The 16,713-nt window shown below is 35.4% G+C and overlaps 1 protein-coding gene across 1 annotated transcript in view; it reads right to left on the bottom strand.

Annotated features, from left to right (window-relative positions):
* Nucleotides 1-4,437: 4,437 nt before the first annotated feature.
* LOC113235815 (UNC93-like protein) overlaps nucleotides 4,438-16,713 on the bottom strand; it is a 35,483-nt gene continuing 23,207 nt past the window's right edge. The window contains exons 6-11 of the mRNA XM_026471721.1: nucleotides 15,808-15,926; nucleotides 8,362-8,521; nucleotides 7,978-8,118; nucleotides 7,392-7,518; nucleotides 7,009-7,129; nucleotides 4,438-4,778 (exon numbers count right to left, since the gene is read on the bottom strand). Coding sequence (XP_026327506.1) covers nucleotides 4,643-4,778; nucleotides 7,009-7,129; nucleotides 7,392-7,518; nucleotides 7,978-8,118; nucleotides 8,362-8,521; nucleotides 15,808-15,926 — 804 coding nt within the window. The 3' untranslated portion in view covers nucleotides 4,438-4,642. The remainder of the gene's footprint in view (nucleotides 4,779-7,008; nucleotides 7,130-7,391; nucleotides 7,519-7,977; nucleotides 8,119-8,361; nucleotides 8,522-15,807; nucleotides 15,927-16,713) is intronic.

Here is a 16,713-nt window from a genome sequence, read left to right as displayed (position 1 = left end):
GATCTACAACGTCATATATTCGGCATTTTAATATTTAATTTAGTTTAAATTTTATTAATTAATCAAGTAATTGATTTCTTTTTAGTAGAAACAAAAAACTTTAGGTACCAATATTTCGAAAGTTACCTAGACGCAAACGCGTTCGTTATGACAAGGAGGGCGAAATAATAAACAATCTGTAAAATATCGAATTCTTAGGTTTTCGCGATTGTTACACATAGGAGATGAAACTATTTTTCCGGGTTTAAATCGCCATTATTAATTGATAATAAATTTAAATTAATATTGATAAAAAAATCTTTTTGTAAAACATAATGTAGCATGAATTAGAATGTTCTTTGTAAAATTCAAAATATTGTATTTCATTAATAACTTTTGTAACTATAGTGAAACAATAGGGTGGTTTGCCTTAATATTGGCCATAACTGGTTGATGACTTTACCACCTCAATCAACCGTGGCCATGGGACCTGTAAAGGGCCCGAAACTTCGTTTTTTTTTTTGAAAATACAAATATACGCGTTTTAAATCCGGAGAATTAGTTTCATTTCCAATCCGTAAAAGCTAGTAAGTTCGGGTCTGATTAGAATATATGAGGATAAAACTTGAAGATCTTTCCCTTTGAAATCAATTTATCAACCAATTCGAATTTGCTGCTTATATTGTAACTAACATTTGAGTACGTATGTATATTATAAGAAGGACTAAGTGACTTATGAACGTGTATTATGTAACTATAAATAATTTGTTTGTCTATACGAGTACGTCTTTTTGGTTGAAAATGCTATAGGGATTCAGATAATTGTTTTTTGAATAATATTCATTATTGTGAAATCAATGGTATTTTTGTAACATCTATTAAGGGTTATAAGATGTTATCTTTATTTAGAATTGAATAATAGTTATAAGAATGGAATGATCTAATAATTATAACTTTTTGACTCAAAAGTTTGTGCAATGACATCTATTTGCCATGTTTTATTGAAATCGGTTAGAGGAAAGTGAGAGAAGAGAGGTACTTGGAAAGGTCCAACAAGAAAAAATCATCGAAATCGCTTCACAAATATCCGAGTAAACTACCAGCATATTTACACAAAAAAAATTTTTTTTTTAGTCCAACTGAGAACCTCCTCCTTTTTTACGCAAAATAAGTTATTTGTAATGTCATATTTAACTTTCATATAATTGAAAAGTAATAGAGTTTGTAGCGCATTATCTTAATAACTTTTAATAACACCATAGGCAAAGGAAATGGTACACCACGTTGTTATAAATACTCATCCTGCAGGGAATGTCTACTTATGTTGGAAAAGGGTATATATCCCAAGAATTACCCAGTTCCTGCGTAACGGTGATTAAATACAAGTACCAGGAGACTAAAAAGGATTTCCGTAATCATGGCATTTGAAATAGTGTTTTATATCGTACTAGGTACAATAAACTGTGAATATTTTCACGTTAGTTCTGTAATACTTTGGCGATTTTAACACGACAGAGACTAGAGAAGTAATAACTACAAGTACCAATGTTTAAAGACACTAAAGATGACTAAATTGAGTTGGGACATATCAGTCATTCCATAATGTTTTTATGTATCTGGAACTTAATGATTTTTACATAGTAGCATAAATAAATAGTACTGAATTGGAAAATTTGCTAATAAGTAATTTACACAGATTATAAACAACTTTGTATTCAACTTTTAAATCACAAGTCTGTACTTTATATTCATTCTACTATTAGACCAACGGCCATTCGATAATGAATATTTCAACAAACATGTTTCGACTCGATACGAGGCGATTCTGATTATTTCTGTTACATGTTAATTTAAACTAAGGTACTAAATTCTGAAATTTTAGTTTTCATTAAAAAGAAATGTCAGTATAAAATAATTTGGTTTAAAATAACATGTAGTAGAATAAACTTAGTATTCAATACTATAAGGAATGAATTCCCTTATCCAAACGAGACATAGTTATGTATTGTGTAGTGTATCATTGTGTATAACGAGGTATAGTCAATGTCCACTCCCGCGCACGTACTTAGATAGCGATTAGCTCACGTTAATCTGTTTTCGATCCAGTTTAAGTATTTATGTGGAGAGAATAAAAGCGATTTTATTGAGATAGTTTGTTTTATTTTTATGTAGACATAAGACAAGACTTTTGACTTCTGACTTTTGGTTTGGCTCCATAGAACGTCTTGTGTGCGTCGGTACGCGGACGGTCAACAAAGCGATGGACCGACCAAATAAAGCCTGCTGTGGGTAGTCCTTTGAATGAGTGCATGAGGGAGTCCACTAATAGAAGGAGATGGCGAGATATCCCGAGGAGAGTCATATTAACCCCTAACACATATACTCCGTGATGACCAAAATCGCTCTGTCAAGAGTGCAACGAAAAAAAAGAAGACAAGATGTTCCAAAAGATAACAAAGTAATGTTCAAACACGCTTTATAAAAATGCTAAGGCACTGCCCTTTTTTTATAATAACTAAGTGACGGGACGTACAAGTCGTGCTCTTGATCGTAAACTACACGCCTGTCCATAATAGTTGCAGTATCACTCAGAGCTTTAAATCACAAAGATCTGAGGGGCACTGACACTGCGCCCGACACCCGAAGATATAAGTTGACAAATCCCGTATGCCTGTAATTTCACCGGCACCCTCCACCCTTGGAACTGGAACGCAGTTATGCTCACACTACTGCTTGGCGGCAGAAATAGGTAAGGCGGCACTACTTCCCTGGTCGAACTCTATCACAAGGAGCTCTTCTTCTACACTCAATGTAACGAACATTTCCCGCTTTCGCCGCGACTTTGTCTACTTCGCTGCACTGACCTACTCTATCCTACCCTCCAAAACTCCATAGCCTACGAAAACGAAGGTATTTCAGTACCCAACAATGTGTTATTATTTTGTACTCTTGAACTCTTGAATAGTTTGTTTGTTTGTTCGGAGCAGATCATCACTGACACGACGCTAATAAATACGTATTTGCGTTAAGAAGATACACTTTCTTGAATTTACGGACTGTTTCAAAAGCAAAGAATTATTCGACTTTGCATGTCTTAATGTGGTATGAGGAAACAAAAAATACTTCGCGGAATTTAAGTCAAAAAGACTCTGTAAGGACGGATAAAAGTTCTCAGCCGAAGGTTGCTCTAATGAGTTTATTTTTTATGATAACAAATGACGGGACCAACAAGTCGTGCACCTGGTGGTAGGCGACACAATTTTGCGTTGCAGTACCAGTCAGAGCTTTAAGCCGCAAAGATCTGAAAATTCTTCCCTTCACCCTGAGACATAAGTTGCCAAGTTCCATGTGCCTGTAATTTCACCAGCACCCTTACCCCTCAAAAGCGGAACTCAGTAATAATCACATTACCGCTTGGCGGCAGAAATTGGTAAGGTGGCAGTACTTCCTTAGACAAACGCTTTCACAAGGAGCTCAACTAAATGTAGAGCTAAATTTATCTACCATAGCCATTGACTTACAATTATATGGACGTCGGGTCCGCGCTAAAAAGTGTCCGAACTTATAGGGCGTTAAAATCGTATACAGAGCGTAATTCACGCTTTAGTCTTCGTTTGTTCGACTGACAGCGAAGCAAGCAAAATTAGACAGTACTGCGATGACATTACAATTTAAATTCAACGTTTTAGCTTTTTCATATTCATTTACTACGTTTAAATAGGTTGACTTGGGACATTTTTTTCGTGGTTTTTGTATTAGACCCGTCGTCCATTTATTTGTAAGTCAATGACCATAGCATTTATTTTTTAATGGCTTGGTTGCAGAAAATATAGTATATGAAATTTGTATACGTTAACTCTACCTACTCAGTTATTACAAATAGGCTCGATTGAACGCGGGAATCGGCCATCAAAATGTTCTTACAATAACAAAATTTATTTCGTTTATATTGGAACAGTGTTTCAAGTGAATCGTCTGGAAAAAAAATAAAAAAAAGCTATGTTTTATTTTTAACTTAAACATAACCTATTAATTCAACTTATTTCAAAGTTTACAAATTAATTCCACATTCTTAATGTACTAAACAATGTACACATAAGTCCTCTATCTTTAGTTTTTTTTAACTGTTTACGTAGGTTATTTACAATTAAGTACGTAATCTATCCTTAAACGACTTATTTACAATTTATAGTGTTCTGTAAACTTAATGCATTAATGATTATTATATATTTACAGAATTATTATAAAATATACAGGGGACAATATTGAACACAACATAAAACTATTCGAACTACACTCCCGTACTTAAAATTAGAGCCACCTTGCATTTTTATTCTTAATCTCTTAAGTCCCAACAATCTGCAACGGGAAAAGCGCAAAGGCTCTACGTATATTACTTAGTACTAAATATATGATTAATTGAAAAATAATTGTACTTTGTACCACATAACATAATATTCTTTCCGTTATTTTCGTAAACTGTTTTTGTATATGTATGAAAAGAATAAATTTATATTATTTTTCGTTTTTTTATCCTATTTTTTTCAGATGACTTATTTCAGCGTTGAGTATTTCCTATTAATTTAAACATTTAAAAGTTCAAATGCAAATTTAAAGTGTTTTGGGCAGTAATTTCGCCTTTTAAATAACCATAGGTTCATAGTTAATCGTTTTCCTTTTCCTTAACAAGCTCGAACGTCCTCTCTCGAAAATGACATCTCTTCACTTTGTATTCCATCAGCTCTATAGTGGTGTAACCAGTGAAACCCACTAAGAGAAGGCCCAGAAGAATGTAGATCCTGAAAAGAAAATTGTTATGTAGATACATTTTAAAGTACAATTTATTTACACGAATGAATAACTTTGAAATACACACTAACTTAAAATTGCCTGAATTTAAGCACGAGTAAATACACTCGGTAGTGATGCAAGCGTCATATCATAGTTATACTTATTTGTATCATGACTTTAATGTAGAAGTTGCTAAAAGCCGTATAAAGTATTTTTCATCACTTTTGCTCGTAAATAGTATGATTGCAAGGTGCCTAACTTGACTATAATGCCCCAAATAAAATCCCCGGGTCTTTTTTCTTCCCATTACAGCCGTGGTCGGTAAGGGTTTTTTTAAAATTTGTAGCAATCGTGCTACAAATTAAAAAAAAACCCTTACTAAGCTTCCTTATATAGGTCAGGTTCAAGTTCAAGCAAGGTTACTTAAGTTCAAAATGAAAACATTCGCTTAAAATATTATCTAAACAGAAATGTAATTGCAATTCAGCCACATACTACTCAAATACTTATTATTAAGAATTTCTTATAATTGAATTTAATTATTTTTTGTATAAAAATTTTGCAAATTTTTTACAACATTTTACTTCGAGATGTATGGAGGAATAGCTAGCTGGCCATCCGTTGATAATAAAACCCATTATTTTCAAAACCCGTAATTGTTGTTTTACGAACCATATTTATTCATACAAAAAATAAACATTGTATTTTTTTCCTCGTAAATATGATGAAAAACATTGTACGTATTACAGATTGTAAAAAAATACAAAACTCGAGCCATTAAAGCCCTCAGCCTTCGGCTTAGAGTTTCTAATCGTTAGTAATTTCTCATGTACGTCCTTACCTAACCTTAACCTTACAATATACTATATAATATAATAAATTTCTTTGTTCTCGTTACCTATAAGTACATTTTCAAGTTGCATACAAAAACAAATATACACCCAATAAAATCGGCTGCACGTAACTGTAGTTATCGGGTTGGCCAAAAAGTCCTTACTGTCTCAAATTATAAATGAAGAACATTTAATAAAATATTGATGATTAATTAGCCTATAAAATACAGCTCTGTGCTTGTTGGTGGTCACTTTTTGACCATTCAGATAATTTTGTAAAAACCAGAACAAGTGACCATCTGAAGAGGCTAGTCAGATGAATAAATCTGACAGCTTATTATAACGTTACTCTAGGTATGTGAGTAATGTTATAATAAGCTTACTTTAGGTAACACTTAACGATTAATTAACAAAATTAGTTATCGTCGCTAATATAATGTCAACAATAATAAGAATAAAATATACCAACGGATTTATATTACATAAATAATGTACGACAAATCGCGTAGTTGAACGTGTCATTATGTTTTATTCATGGAAAGCAAAAGTTAGGTGCACCACAATTCATCGTCAAGTTCGAATTTCAAAAACGTTTTCCACGCTAGCGTAGAAAAAACGCCTTTACACGTAAATTTCTAAAGAGAAAGAAAAGCTTTTCCAAGCTAGTGAAGTGAAAAATAATATAGTGTACTTAAACACATCTATTACAATTATTAATACAAAGATCGAACACTTAGAAAAAACACTCAGAAAATATTCCTTCGATCCGGTCGGATTCGAACCGACGTCTTCTTGCATACCGTGGCAGAAGCTATACCAACTAAGCCACGGAACGAACCAACGGACCTCACGAATTTTTCTATGTGCTTGCGTCGTGTCTTTGCACTTGGTCTTTCAACGACTTTTTAGTCGTAGCGCCATCTATGAGAAATCTATTGCAGATTTATCACCCAGTTAGTACCTTTACAGCTACCAGTCCTGGCGAGAGATGTCGCTAGACTTGCATACCGTGCCAGATCTGGCACGGTACCTATGCAAGAATACGTCGGTTCGAATCCGACCGGATCGAAGGAATTTTTTTTGAGTGTTCTTTCTAAGTGTTCGATCTTTGTATTAATAATTACAACAAACTAGTGGTGTAATTTCACAAAAAATAATTGAATATCAATTCAATAAAAATGTAATTAACACATCTATTACATTAAATAATACAGCGTTATAATCCGCGCACCGATAATCAAACTTATCGAGCTGCGCCCAACCCTAGGAAAAACCGACACGAACCGGTGGGACTATTATAAAGGCTAATTATTATTATTATACTATTTATTTTATAATTCATCATTAAGCGATTTTATTTACTTATTAAATATTTTCGAATATATATTAGTCAGTCATTGCGTACCTCGTTCTAACACAAAGGTAGGGGGCAGTTGCGTATGCGAAGACGCTACCAGTTGCTTCCCATAGCCTGAAGTTGGAATACGCTGCTTCTTCATTACCGGGAAACAGGATACCTGACAGGGCTGTAATACGCATAAAAAGAGAATAAATAAGTAAATATAAACATTTAACAAAATCACATACATACAATACATACATTGCTCTGATCCCAAAATAAGTAAAATTAAATCTAAAGCACTTGTTTCTTCTCATTACAGCCATAGTCGGTAATGAGAAGAAAATAGGCCCGAGGGTTTTGGGGCATTATAGTCAAGTTAGCCTGCATGCCATCATACTATTTACGTGCAAGTGTGACGAAAAATATAATACAACATTGTTAATTACCGTTAACTTGAACAAGCCAAACGGCATCAGCTGTGCCCCAAACTGCTGCCAGTGAGTAATACACCAACCACTGATCAGGACTTGGTCGCCACAGCAGTAGACACGTTAATAAACACAGGTTCAGAATCTGAAAACATTTCCAAACAAAATGAGAGTATATAAAATAAATATCCACAAGAAAGACGAAATAATGACGAAGCTGTTATAAATTGGCAAAGCAGTTAATGGCGCAGCTACCGCTAGGTACCCCTATGCAAAAGACAGCAACTGGAGTTGAAGTTCCCATCGCCCAGTAGGCCTAGCACGACAGGGCGCGACTTGCACAAGTGCGACATAAAGCGCGGGATATCTACTGCTGTTCTCGCATATACAACTCGTGCTAGCCCTACAGGTCAATTAGCTTTGCAACTAGAAATAATAAAGCAAACTGGAGCTCAATTTAGTCTTTCCCCGTCACACACGAACACAGTTTTATGCACCTGGAAATAAGATAGTAATTTGGGTCCAAATTTGGTTTTTCTCGACGTCATTAATCGACCAAATGCCACTAGAAACGTCAATATATGTATGTCAAAGATTTCCTTACCAAAGCAGTGATCATGACCGGGTACCTCCCAGTTAGTTTAACCACAGCCCCAGCAATAGGAGCTGCTAGAGCATTGAACACTCCAAAACAGATCATCACGAAACCGATGTTGCTGATGCCGTATGCGCAACCTACAAACGCCTGATGGAAACATAATAGTAATTATACATTTTTGTTTAATTGAAATAAACGAAGTGTTAGACATATTATTAGTAGCAGTTAACATTCCTCTTTGACAGAAATAATTAATTATACGTAGAAAACACAATATATATATATATATATATATATATATATATATATATATATATATATATATGAATATTTACATATATTTGAAACATAATATATGATTTCATCATATAGTTACCTACAGTTACCTACTTGAGTAAAATCAGCTGCCATGAACGCCTGCTCTGCGCCAATATACCCGATGACTGGCAGCAGGAGGAGCTGGTACTTTTGCCTCAGCTGTCGCAGGGTCACTGCCAGGAGACCGAAGCCTGACTTGCCTTGGTGAGCTGCCTTGCGAGCTGATGCGTATCTGGAAAAAACATGATATCTTAACACTATGCGACTGTGTATTTGTTACATTACCATAATAGATACTTGGTTCTGTGGTAAAGAGGCGTGAAACGACAATTGGGACGAATTATCTCACGATGGACTGGTTGCTTTCACGAATCAAGTCAATAAACAGTTCAAATTAAATAAATACATAAATAGGACTTTATTCAGCAAACACACAATGCATGGTATACTTATAAATTTAGAGCTACTATAAATTCTGTTCCTAATATGTTGATGAAAACGACGGAGCCTCAACATAGCGCTGTTTTTCAATCTCCGTCTTTTCCCTCTATGAATCCAGTTCAGATTTTCAGTCAAATTTTGAGTCGTACTACTTGATCGTAAGTTGAATGTGAGCTCATTCAATTTCAATATACGCCCATTAATAGTGTTGAAAATATTAAAAGTATTTGGAAATTGAATTTTTTTTATAAAATCAAGTGACGGGACGAACAAATCTTGCACCTGATGGTAAGCTACACGCCTGTCCATAACAGTTGCAGTGGCTCAGATCTTTAAATCGCAAAGATCTAAACGGGCTGCCACTGAGCCCATCACCCTGAGACACAAGTTGACAAGTCGCATGTGCCTGTAATTTCACAAGCACCGTTATCCTTGTAAACCGGAACGCTGTAACGCTTGGCGGCAGAAATAAGTAAGGTGGCAGTACTTCCCTGGACGAACTCTTTCACAAGGAGCTCTACCGCTGCAGTTATATGAATGAGAACGTGACGGCACACACGACAAAATTCATAGACTGAATGTTCGCAACAGGATTTACAATTTTTATAACAGGACCCGTTACATAATATCGCCGTAATCCATTATAAATAGTACCAATGAGTCCATTGACTTACAAATAAATGAGTCTGTCAAATTCACACCTATCGGGTCTCGTTTTAAGTTGTGGTCGCCTTTAGGTATACGTATTAGCTGTTTTTGTTCGTTTTCACAACCAATCAAATTTTTTGAGAACCCCACGGCATTATCCACGACGTATGTATATAAGTTCCTCTTGCAGTAGCAAGAAAAAGCGGGAAAAGATACAAAAAAAAAATATTTAACTGCCCAAAACAAGACAAGACATTGTGATACATAAATAACCACACTAAGCTAGGTCTGTGTCGCGGTTATCAGTACAGAAAATATGGTGCCAGGTAATTTCATTTCTGGATGATAACTTAAGGCGACACACAGCCGGCAACAAGAGTGCAAAGCGCCTGCCGCACCCTCACTGCCTCGCCCTGTGACTAAAGACTCAATTTAATTGATAATAACAGAATAACGGTCAATTTTTTTAACGATATTGTATGAAGCATAATTAACTTTATGTCAATTATGTAACGTATAAACTAAATACGACTACGTAACTGCGGTAATTCTCGAAATTGCGTAAAAATTTTCCGGACGACTCGCGACCCGTTTTTTCTCGTATCTCATTTGTACGTTATACAGTTAACCTAGTATGTTTTACCGAGGATCTTTTAACAAACCACGCGCGGGAGCATGTTTTGTGTTGTCGTCCATATAAATACACGAAATTAAACCCGCCGTGCTCCCGAACGCGCCCGAGCCGCACCCGCTCTCAGTGTATTTCACGCTTAAAACGAGCATATATATTATACCCCGAGGTGGTTAGCCACCCGGGCTTTAGCGAGGTTGTCTATTACTCCGAGGTTTTAATTTAAGTTTTAGTCTTGAGGTCAAAACTTTACTTTTCACTTCGATTGCGAGAGAATAAATATTTTTCCCTCGCAATCGAAGAACAAGACTGCTGGCTGGGAATTCCACTCCATAGCCGTTCGCTATGTAAATGTGGAAGCGAGACGCTTCGTGAGAATCTTTGTAATATCCACAACATAGGGGTGGAACCCCAGCTTACGTCTGGTCCCCCGATGATGGAAAGGGGAAGGCGGAATTAATTCGTGTAATTCCCTCGCACACTCTCCGTGACATATCCATGATAATATCGATAAGCAGGCAAGTTTACGGCGGTTTTCAAGGCTCTGCAGCTTCGCCTCTACTAATTCCGGGTCACGTATAAGCCTCTTGGCAAGCCTCTATATATTTCAATCGTTTACGCTGTACAACAAAATCACGAACCAAAACGTAACACGGGAAAATGATATTTTTAGGTGTAACAATCGCAGAAACCTAAGAACTCAATGTGTCTAATGATGTTATGACACGTAAGTTATCATCGCATTGTTCGCTTTGATGACCGTCACAACCTAATTCACCTATTCTTATGGATCTATATCGTTTATACTTCACAAACATTGTTATAAAACTTTGTGGTTATAGCATACTATACACAATGTATCTAGATCCTGTTACAGTTGACATAAATATGACTCACGATCTGTGACATGATCGTGCACCTACCTATTGAGCTAGCAACCACAAGTAGGTAAGTGGTTCCGTCAACTTAATCATTGGAAATCTAGAGGACTTTAATAATCTTAGTGCCAACTCGGATTTGCATAATATGTCATTGGTACTTATGTATTCACAGAAGCATTTGTGATTATATTTATGATTTTGTAGTTATGGTTTTCATGCGAACGGCACACCACTACATACGCAATTCTGTGCTCTCGCTAATACTACTACATTTACTTACCACCAATTTACTGCATTTTAATAAACATAAACTTTGTAACGATAAAGTCATTACTTATTACGTACACGGCACAGTCAGACAGTTTATCTGATGGAATGTAATACTGATTATCGAGGATCGGAATATGCAATAGTATATTTTTTATCGAGGGACTAAAACTAACCAATGTACACCCTAGGGGGTCAGACACCTGAGCTTTAGCGAAGATGTCTAATACTCCGAGGGCTTATATTGGTTTTTAGTCTTGAGGTGACAAATTTACTTTTCACTTCGATTGCGAGAAACAAATAGTCAATTAAGTACGAAAACCGATTTAAATGCTACATCGCGCGACTAAAATGGTAAAATACACAAACGCACTAACGCGGGAAAATAATATGGCGATGGCGCCACCGTCTCTGCCTAGTCTTTTTGGCACGACTAGAGCAAGTACTGGCTGATTGAGTTTGTTTATGTCACTCGAAGTAAATTAAAAACTTGGTATTAGGTAGGTAGGTCTGTGCATGGACCATGTAAGTGACGCGACGTAGCACATAGATCATTTTTCGTACTTAATTGGCTACTTAGGTCAATGACCTCGGGTATTATATTGTATTATTTTAGTCTCTCGAAAAAAAAAAACTATTAAATATATCGCTCTAAATGGTGATAATTCTGTGCGGTAACAAAAGAAAGCGCTGGCGTAAATACCAGTTCGACGAAAAAAGCAGAAGCGGAGGTGGGGGTTTTCGGGGAGGAGGCTTGCACGCTTAAACTTACTACCAAATACATATCTGAATAGTGTCAGGTAGGACATTGTATTGAATTTTGTTCTACATTTTAGATTTGTAACTAGCAATTACTTTACTATTGTAGTGTTTTTTAGAAGAAAATTTTATCCCGTTTTACAATTTCAAATTTTTTCAACAAGGACGAATTTATGGAAATGACGTTTAGTATACTGGTTCCATATTTGCATAATAGTTTTTGACAATCAAAACTATTTTAAGCTTACGTCATTTAATACTGAGAATGGTGGCACGAATTACGTGCCCAAGAGTTTATTTTGGTTTGAATTTTACTCTTTGTATTTAATCACTCCGGAGTTTGAGAGGAGTTATACAGTCTATGTGCATTTTTTGAAGATTTTTTTATGAATACAATTGACGGGAGGAACATTCGTCGCCTGATAATAAGCGACACGCCTGTCCATAACAGTTGCAGAGTTTTAACTCAGAGTTTTCGCAAAGATCTGAGGGGCATTGCCACTGCGTCCGCCACTCAGAGACATAAGTTGACAATTCCCAAGTGCCCGTTATTTACTCTGCTTATTTCAATCTCTATACTGATTACCGACACCTACTGTTGTATAAATATATATTCCATTCATTATATACTCATTTGAAAAAATAGAAGCTCTGTTTATAATTCCTTCTAGAAATCTTATTGGTCCAGGTTTTTACATTACCGCCTTATTCATAACTTATTAAAATACGTATTAAATTCCTGAAACTAAATAAAAAAACAAATTAGTATAACACGTAGCTGTCAGTTTTATACAAATCACTAAAGTATAACAATAAAAGTGTCGCAATTCTAGAAGCCTAACCAGTTTTAAACATAAAAAGCACCTGAATTAATTATTTATGCAGATTTTTTACTACCTGGTTCATTTGCGAAAAATACCGACCATTATATAAGCGATATGACAAAACATTTTTATTAAACTACAATTCTTTTTGTCCGACTGCGGGAAGAATATGTTTTTCAAGTGTATGTATGTATATCCATTTCTTTTTCACGCTGTACCTACAGCTTGATGGATTTTGACATATGAGGTGTCGTTAAATTCGTCTTGATTAGGGGAGTGTCATAGGCTATAAAAAAAAATCAAAATAGTGAGGGGGGAATATTTTTTATCTTTCCAGCAGCTTTATTTATGCAGTCAGTTCTTATTTTTTTTATAAATAACTTTAGACTTGTTCCGATCACCAAGGTTCATTAAGATAATAATTTAATTTAGCTATTCGAGATTTCACGGAATTTGACGATCAAACCTTTAATAGCAGTAGAGCTCCCTGTGAAAGAGTTCGTCCAGTGAGGTACTGCCATCTTACCTATTTCTGCCGCCAAGTAGTAATGTGAGCATTACTGCGTCCAGGTTTGGAAGAGTAAGGGTGCTGGTGAAATTACAGGCACATGGGACTTGTCAACTTACGTCTCAGGGTGGGTAGTGAAATACCTTCGTTTTCGTAGGCTATGGTCTTTTGGAGGGTAGGATAGAGTAGGTCAGTGCAGCGAAGTAGACAAAGTCGGCGGCGAAAGCGGGAAATGTTCGTTACATTGAGTGTAGAAGAAGAGCTCCTAGTGATAGAGTTCGACCAGTGAAGTAGTGCCGCCTTACCTATTTCTGCCGCCAAGCAGTAGTGTGAGCATAACTGCGTTCCAGTTCCAAGGGTGGAGGGTGCCGGTGAAATTACAGGCATATGGTATTTGTCAACTTATATCTTCGGGTGTCGGGCGCAGTGGCAGTGGCCCTCAGATCTTTATGATTTAAAGCTCTGAGAGGTATTACAACTGTTATGGATAGGCGTATAGCTTACCATGAGCTTACCATGAGGTGCACGACTTGTTCGTCCCGTCACTTAGCGTCATACAAAAAAAAATATTTTCATGGTATTCGGTCTTACGAATAAATAGTAGAGTTTAGGTAATGTGTCTATTTCAAATCTAATTTGCTTATCTATGATTTTTTTATGATACAATGTGACGAGACGAACAAGTCGTGCGCTTGGTGGTAAGCGACACGCCTGTCCATAATAATTGCAGTGCCACTCAGAGCTATAAATCGCAAAGATACTGAGAAGCAGTGCTACTGCGCCCGTAACCTTGAGACATAAGTTGAAAAGTCCCATGTGCTTGTAACTTCACCATATTCTATAGCCATGCTCATCAACTCAAATTCCTACTGCTGGGACGGGTCTTCTCTCAAGCAAGGGTTTAGGCCATTCTATCGCCGTACAGTTAGTCTGTCGATAATCTAAATCTTCAATGAAAACATTTTTCTTATTGTACTCACCCACAATACAATAAGTTATTTGCATAAACATGTATGCAGGAAACCCGCCCGAGCAGATCTATTAAGTTAAGAATTGTTATTTACATAAATTACTTAAAATTCCTTAACATACTAGCCATATTTATAAAGCATAACAGGTAAATTTAGTAAAATAATCGTAGTGACTGAATAAAGCGATTTATAAACAATTGCCTAATATCTTCTAAAAACACAGAGTTAACGAGAATGAAGAAGTTATAATGAAAAACATATATTTATAAATAATAATAATAACGCACAAACACACATAGACAACCACAAATTACATCCAAACACACGAGGGAAATAAATGTAGGCCATACAAATATTTCTCTCGGCCCGGGAACCGAACCCGGGACCTCTGCAGTCCGGCATGGTAACCGTTCGGCTACGGAGGCAGTTCTTAGATTCTAAAACTGACACAATGCTCATAATAGATAGAATTACGGTGTTTTGTATATTGTATGGTAGGACCAATGTTCGAAGTAAATTTTTCGAAATTGGTCCTGATATAGGTTTTCTGGGTAATGCCTCATATTAATTAATTAATAATAATATAAAGTACACCAATTACCTGATTTCCAACAACGGAACCTCCAATACTATGAATACCAGAGCAACACTTGGCATTATTATTGTTTACTTTACTTACATATCCACTCTATCTTCAATCCATTGGTAATTTTCCTTTACTTTAAGTTTTTCTTCTATCCGTTTTATAACTTTGGCATAATGTTTAGATGTCTAGTGCCATTAAAAATACATTGATTAGTATCATAAACAATAACGTCATCGAAACCATAAAACGGAGACAGCCTTATACAAAGAATTCCTTGAATCGATTGTCGAGCAAAACCACAAAAATAAACTAGCTATTATAAGAAAACCCATACGTAAACAGCAAGCTACATTCCAGTAATCCAAAGAGATAATTAAACATTCTATGAAGTTTTATGATACATATGAAAATGAGATCGTTGGGTCAATAAAAAAATTCATTCAATTCAAATAAAAATTCATTTAATAAAATAATTTGTAAAACTTAATGTAGCGTAAATTGGAATGTTTTCTTTGTAAAATTAAAAATAAGGTATTTAATTAATAACTATTGTAACTATAGTGAGAAATTAGGGTGGTTTGCATTAATATTAGACATAACTAGTTGAAGACTGTACCACCTCAGTCAACCGTGACCATGGGACCTGTAAAGGGCCCGAAACGTCGGTTTGTTTGAAAAAACAAATAATATTTAAATCCGGAAAAATTGTTTCATTTCCTAATAAATGATTAAATAAATAAAACTTAACTTTGACTTTACTAGCAGTAGAAAAAGAGGAAAACTATTATAAAGAGGAAATGAAGATTATTTGAGTTTAAGTTTGAGGACAGTGTTTTTCTTTATCACCATAATTCATAAGCTAAAACACATTCCCTGGTAAATAGAAAACCAAGGTCTACCACTATGTCATCTTCATCCGGTCGTCGACCCAACTAATGAAGGACCATCTGTGAGTTTTCCACGTGTGACATTTTTACATAGATAGTAATATTACAAACTAACCTGGAAAGAGAATCGACACCAACCGCAACCAAGACGCAGGCAGTTGCCATGCAAGCGAGATAGACGCCGGCTATCACGTGAATTTTGGTAGCAGAAGGTGGTTCCAAGTTGATGTTTTCCTGGGAATAATATTAAAATGGTGAATCATTATTAAAGCACATAAAATAAAATATTCCAATTTGCATTATGAATTTATAAATTTAAAATAAGGTAGTCCCCAACGCCTCTTCAAATTAATATATTTTACACTTCTCTTGATCGTAAAATAAGTCTTCGTATCGTAACTATATATCGTAAAGTAACTGTTTAAATATCAGTTTACGCGAAACATTTATATGTTTCGCGTAAACTGATATTTAAAGCCCAACGCCTTAACTAAGTCAGTTCTAATTCAAAGTTTTCCCGTACTGAGTCGGTTCTATTGCGCCCGCGCAAAAGCGGCAAAATCGAGCGGACACTGGCTTTATTTTAGAATTACTTTTTTACAAACGAAATTAAAGCCATTGAAAAATATATATCGTATATTATACGTGTTCTATTTAGTTCAGTTGATATAAGAAAAAAACTCATTGGTGTATGTAAAGAAGCTATTGAATACAGCGGTTTTCTTGTAAAATTTCAAAATAAGTTTGTTTTTTTTTCTATCGTTAAAATTTTTAAGACACCGTATACTAATCAGAGTATATCCTTAATTTTACTACACAAATTTTTCAATGATTGATTCAACACTTTCACTGTTATGCGGAATCAACCAAACTACTTTTTAAGAGTGAGAAAGCATTGAAAATGAGACCATTTTTTCGGTTTTAAACAGCGTAATTATATCGAGTTCTTAGGTTTTCGCGATTGTTATACATAGGAATGAAACTATTTTTCCGGATTTAAATCGCGTATATTTGTTTTTTC

This window comes from Hyposmocoma kahamanoa, unplaced genomic scaffold (genome assembly GCF_003589595.1).
Source record: "Hyposmocoma kahamanoa isolate Upper Pololo Valley unplaced genomic scaffold, ASM358959v1 88, whole genome shotgun sequence".
Lineage (NCBI taxonomy): Eukaryota > Metazoa > Arthropoda > Insecta > Lepidoptera > Cosmopterigidae > Hyposmocoma > Hyposmocoma kahamanoa.
Note: the sequence above shows the minus strand (reverse complement) of the source record. Positions and strands in the feature narration are given on the sequence as shown.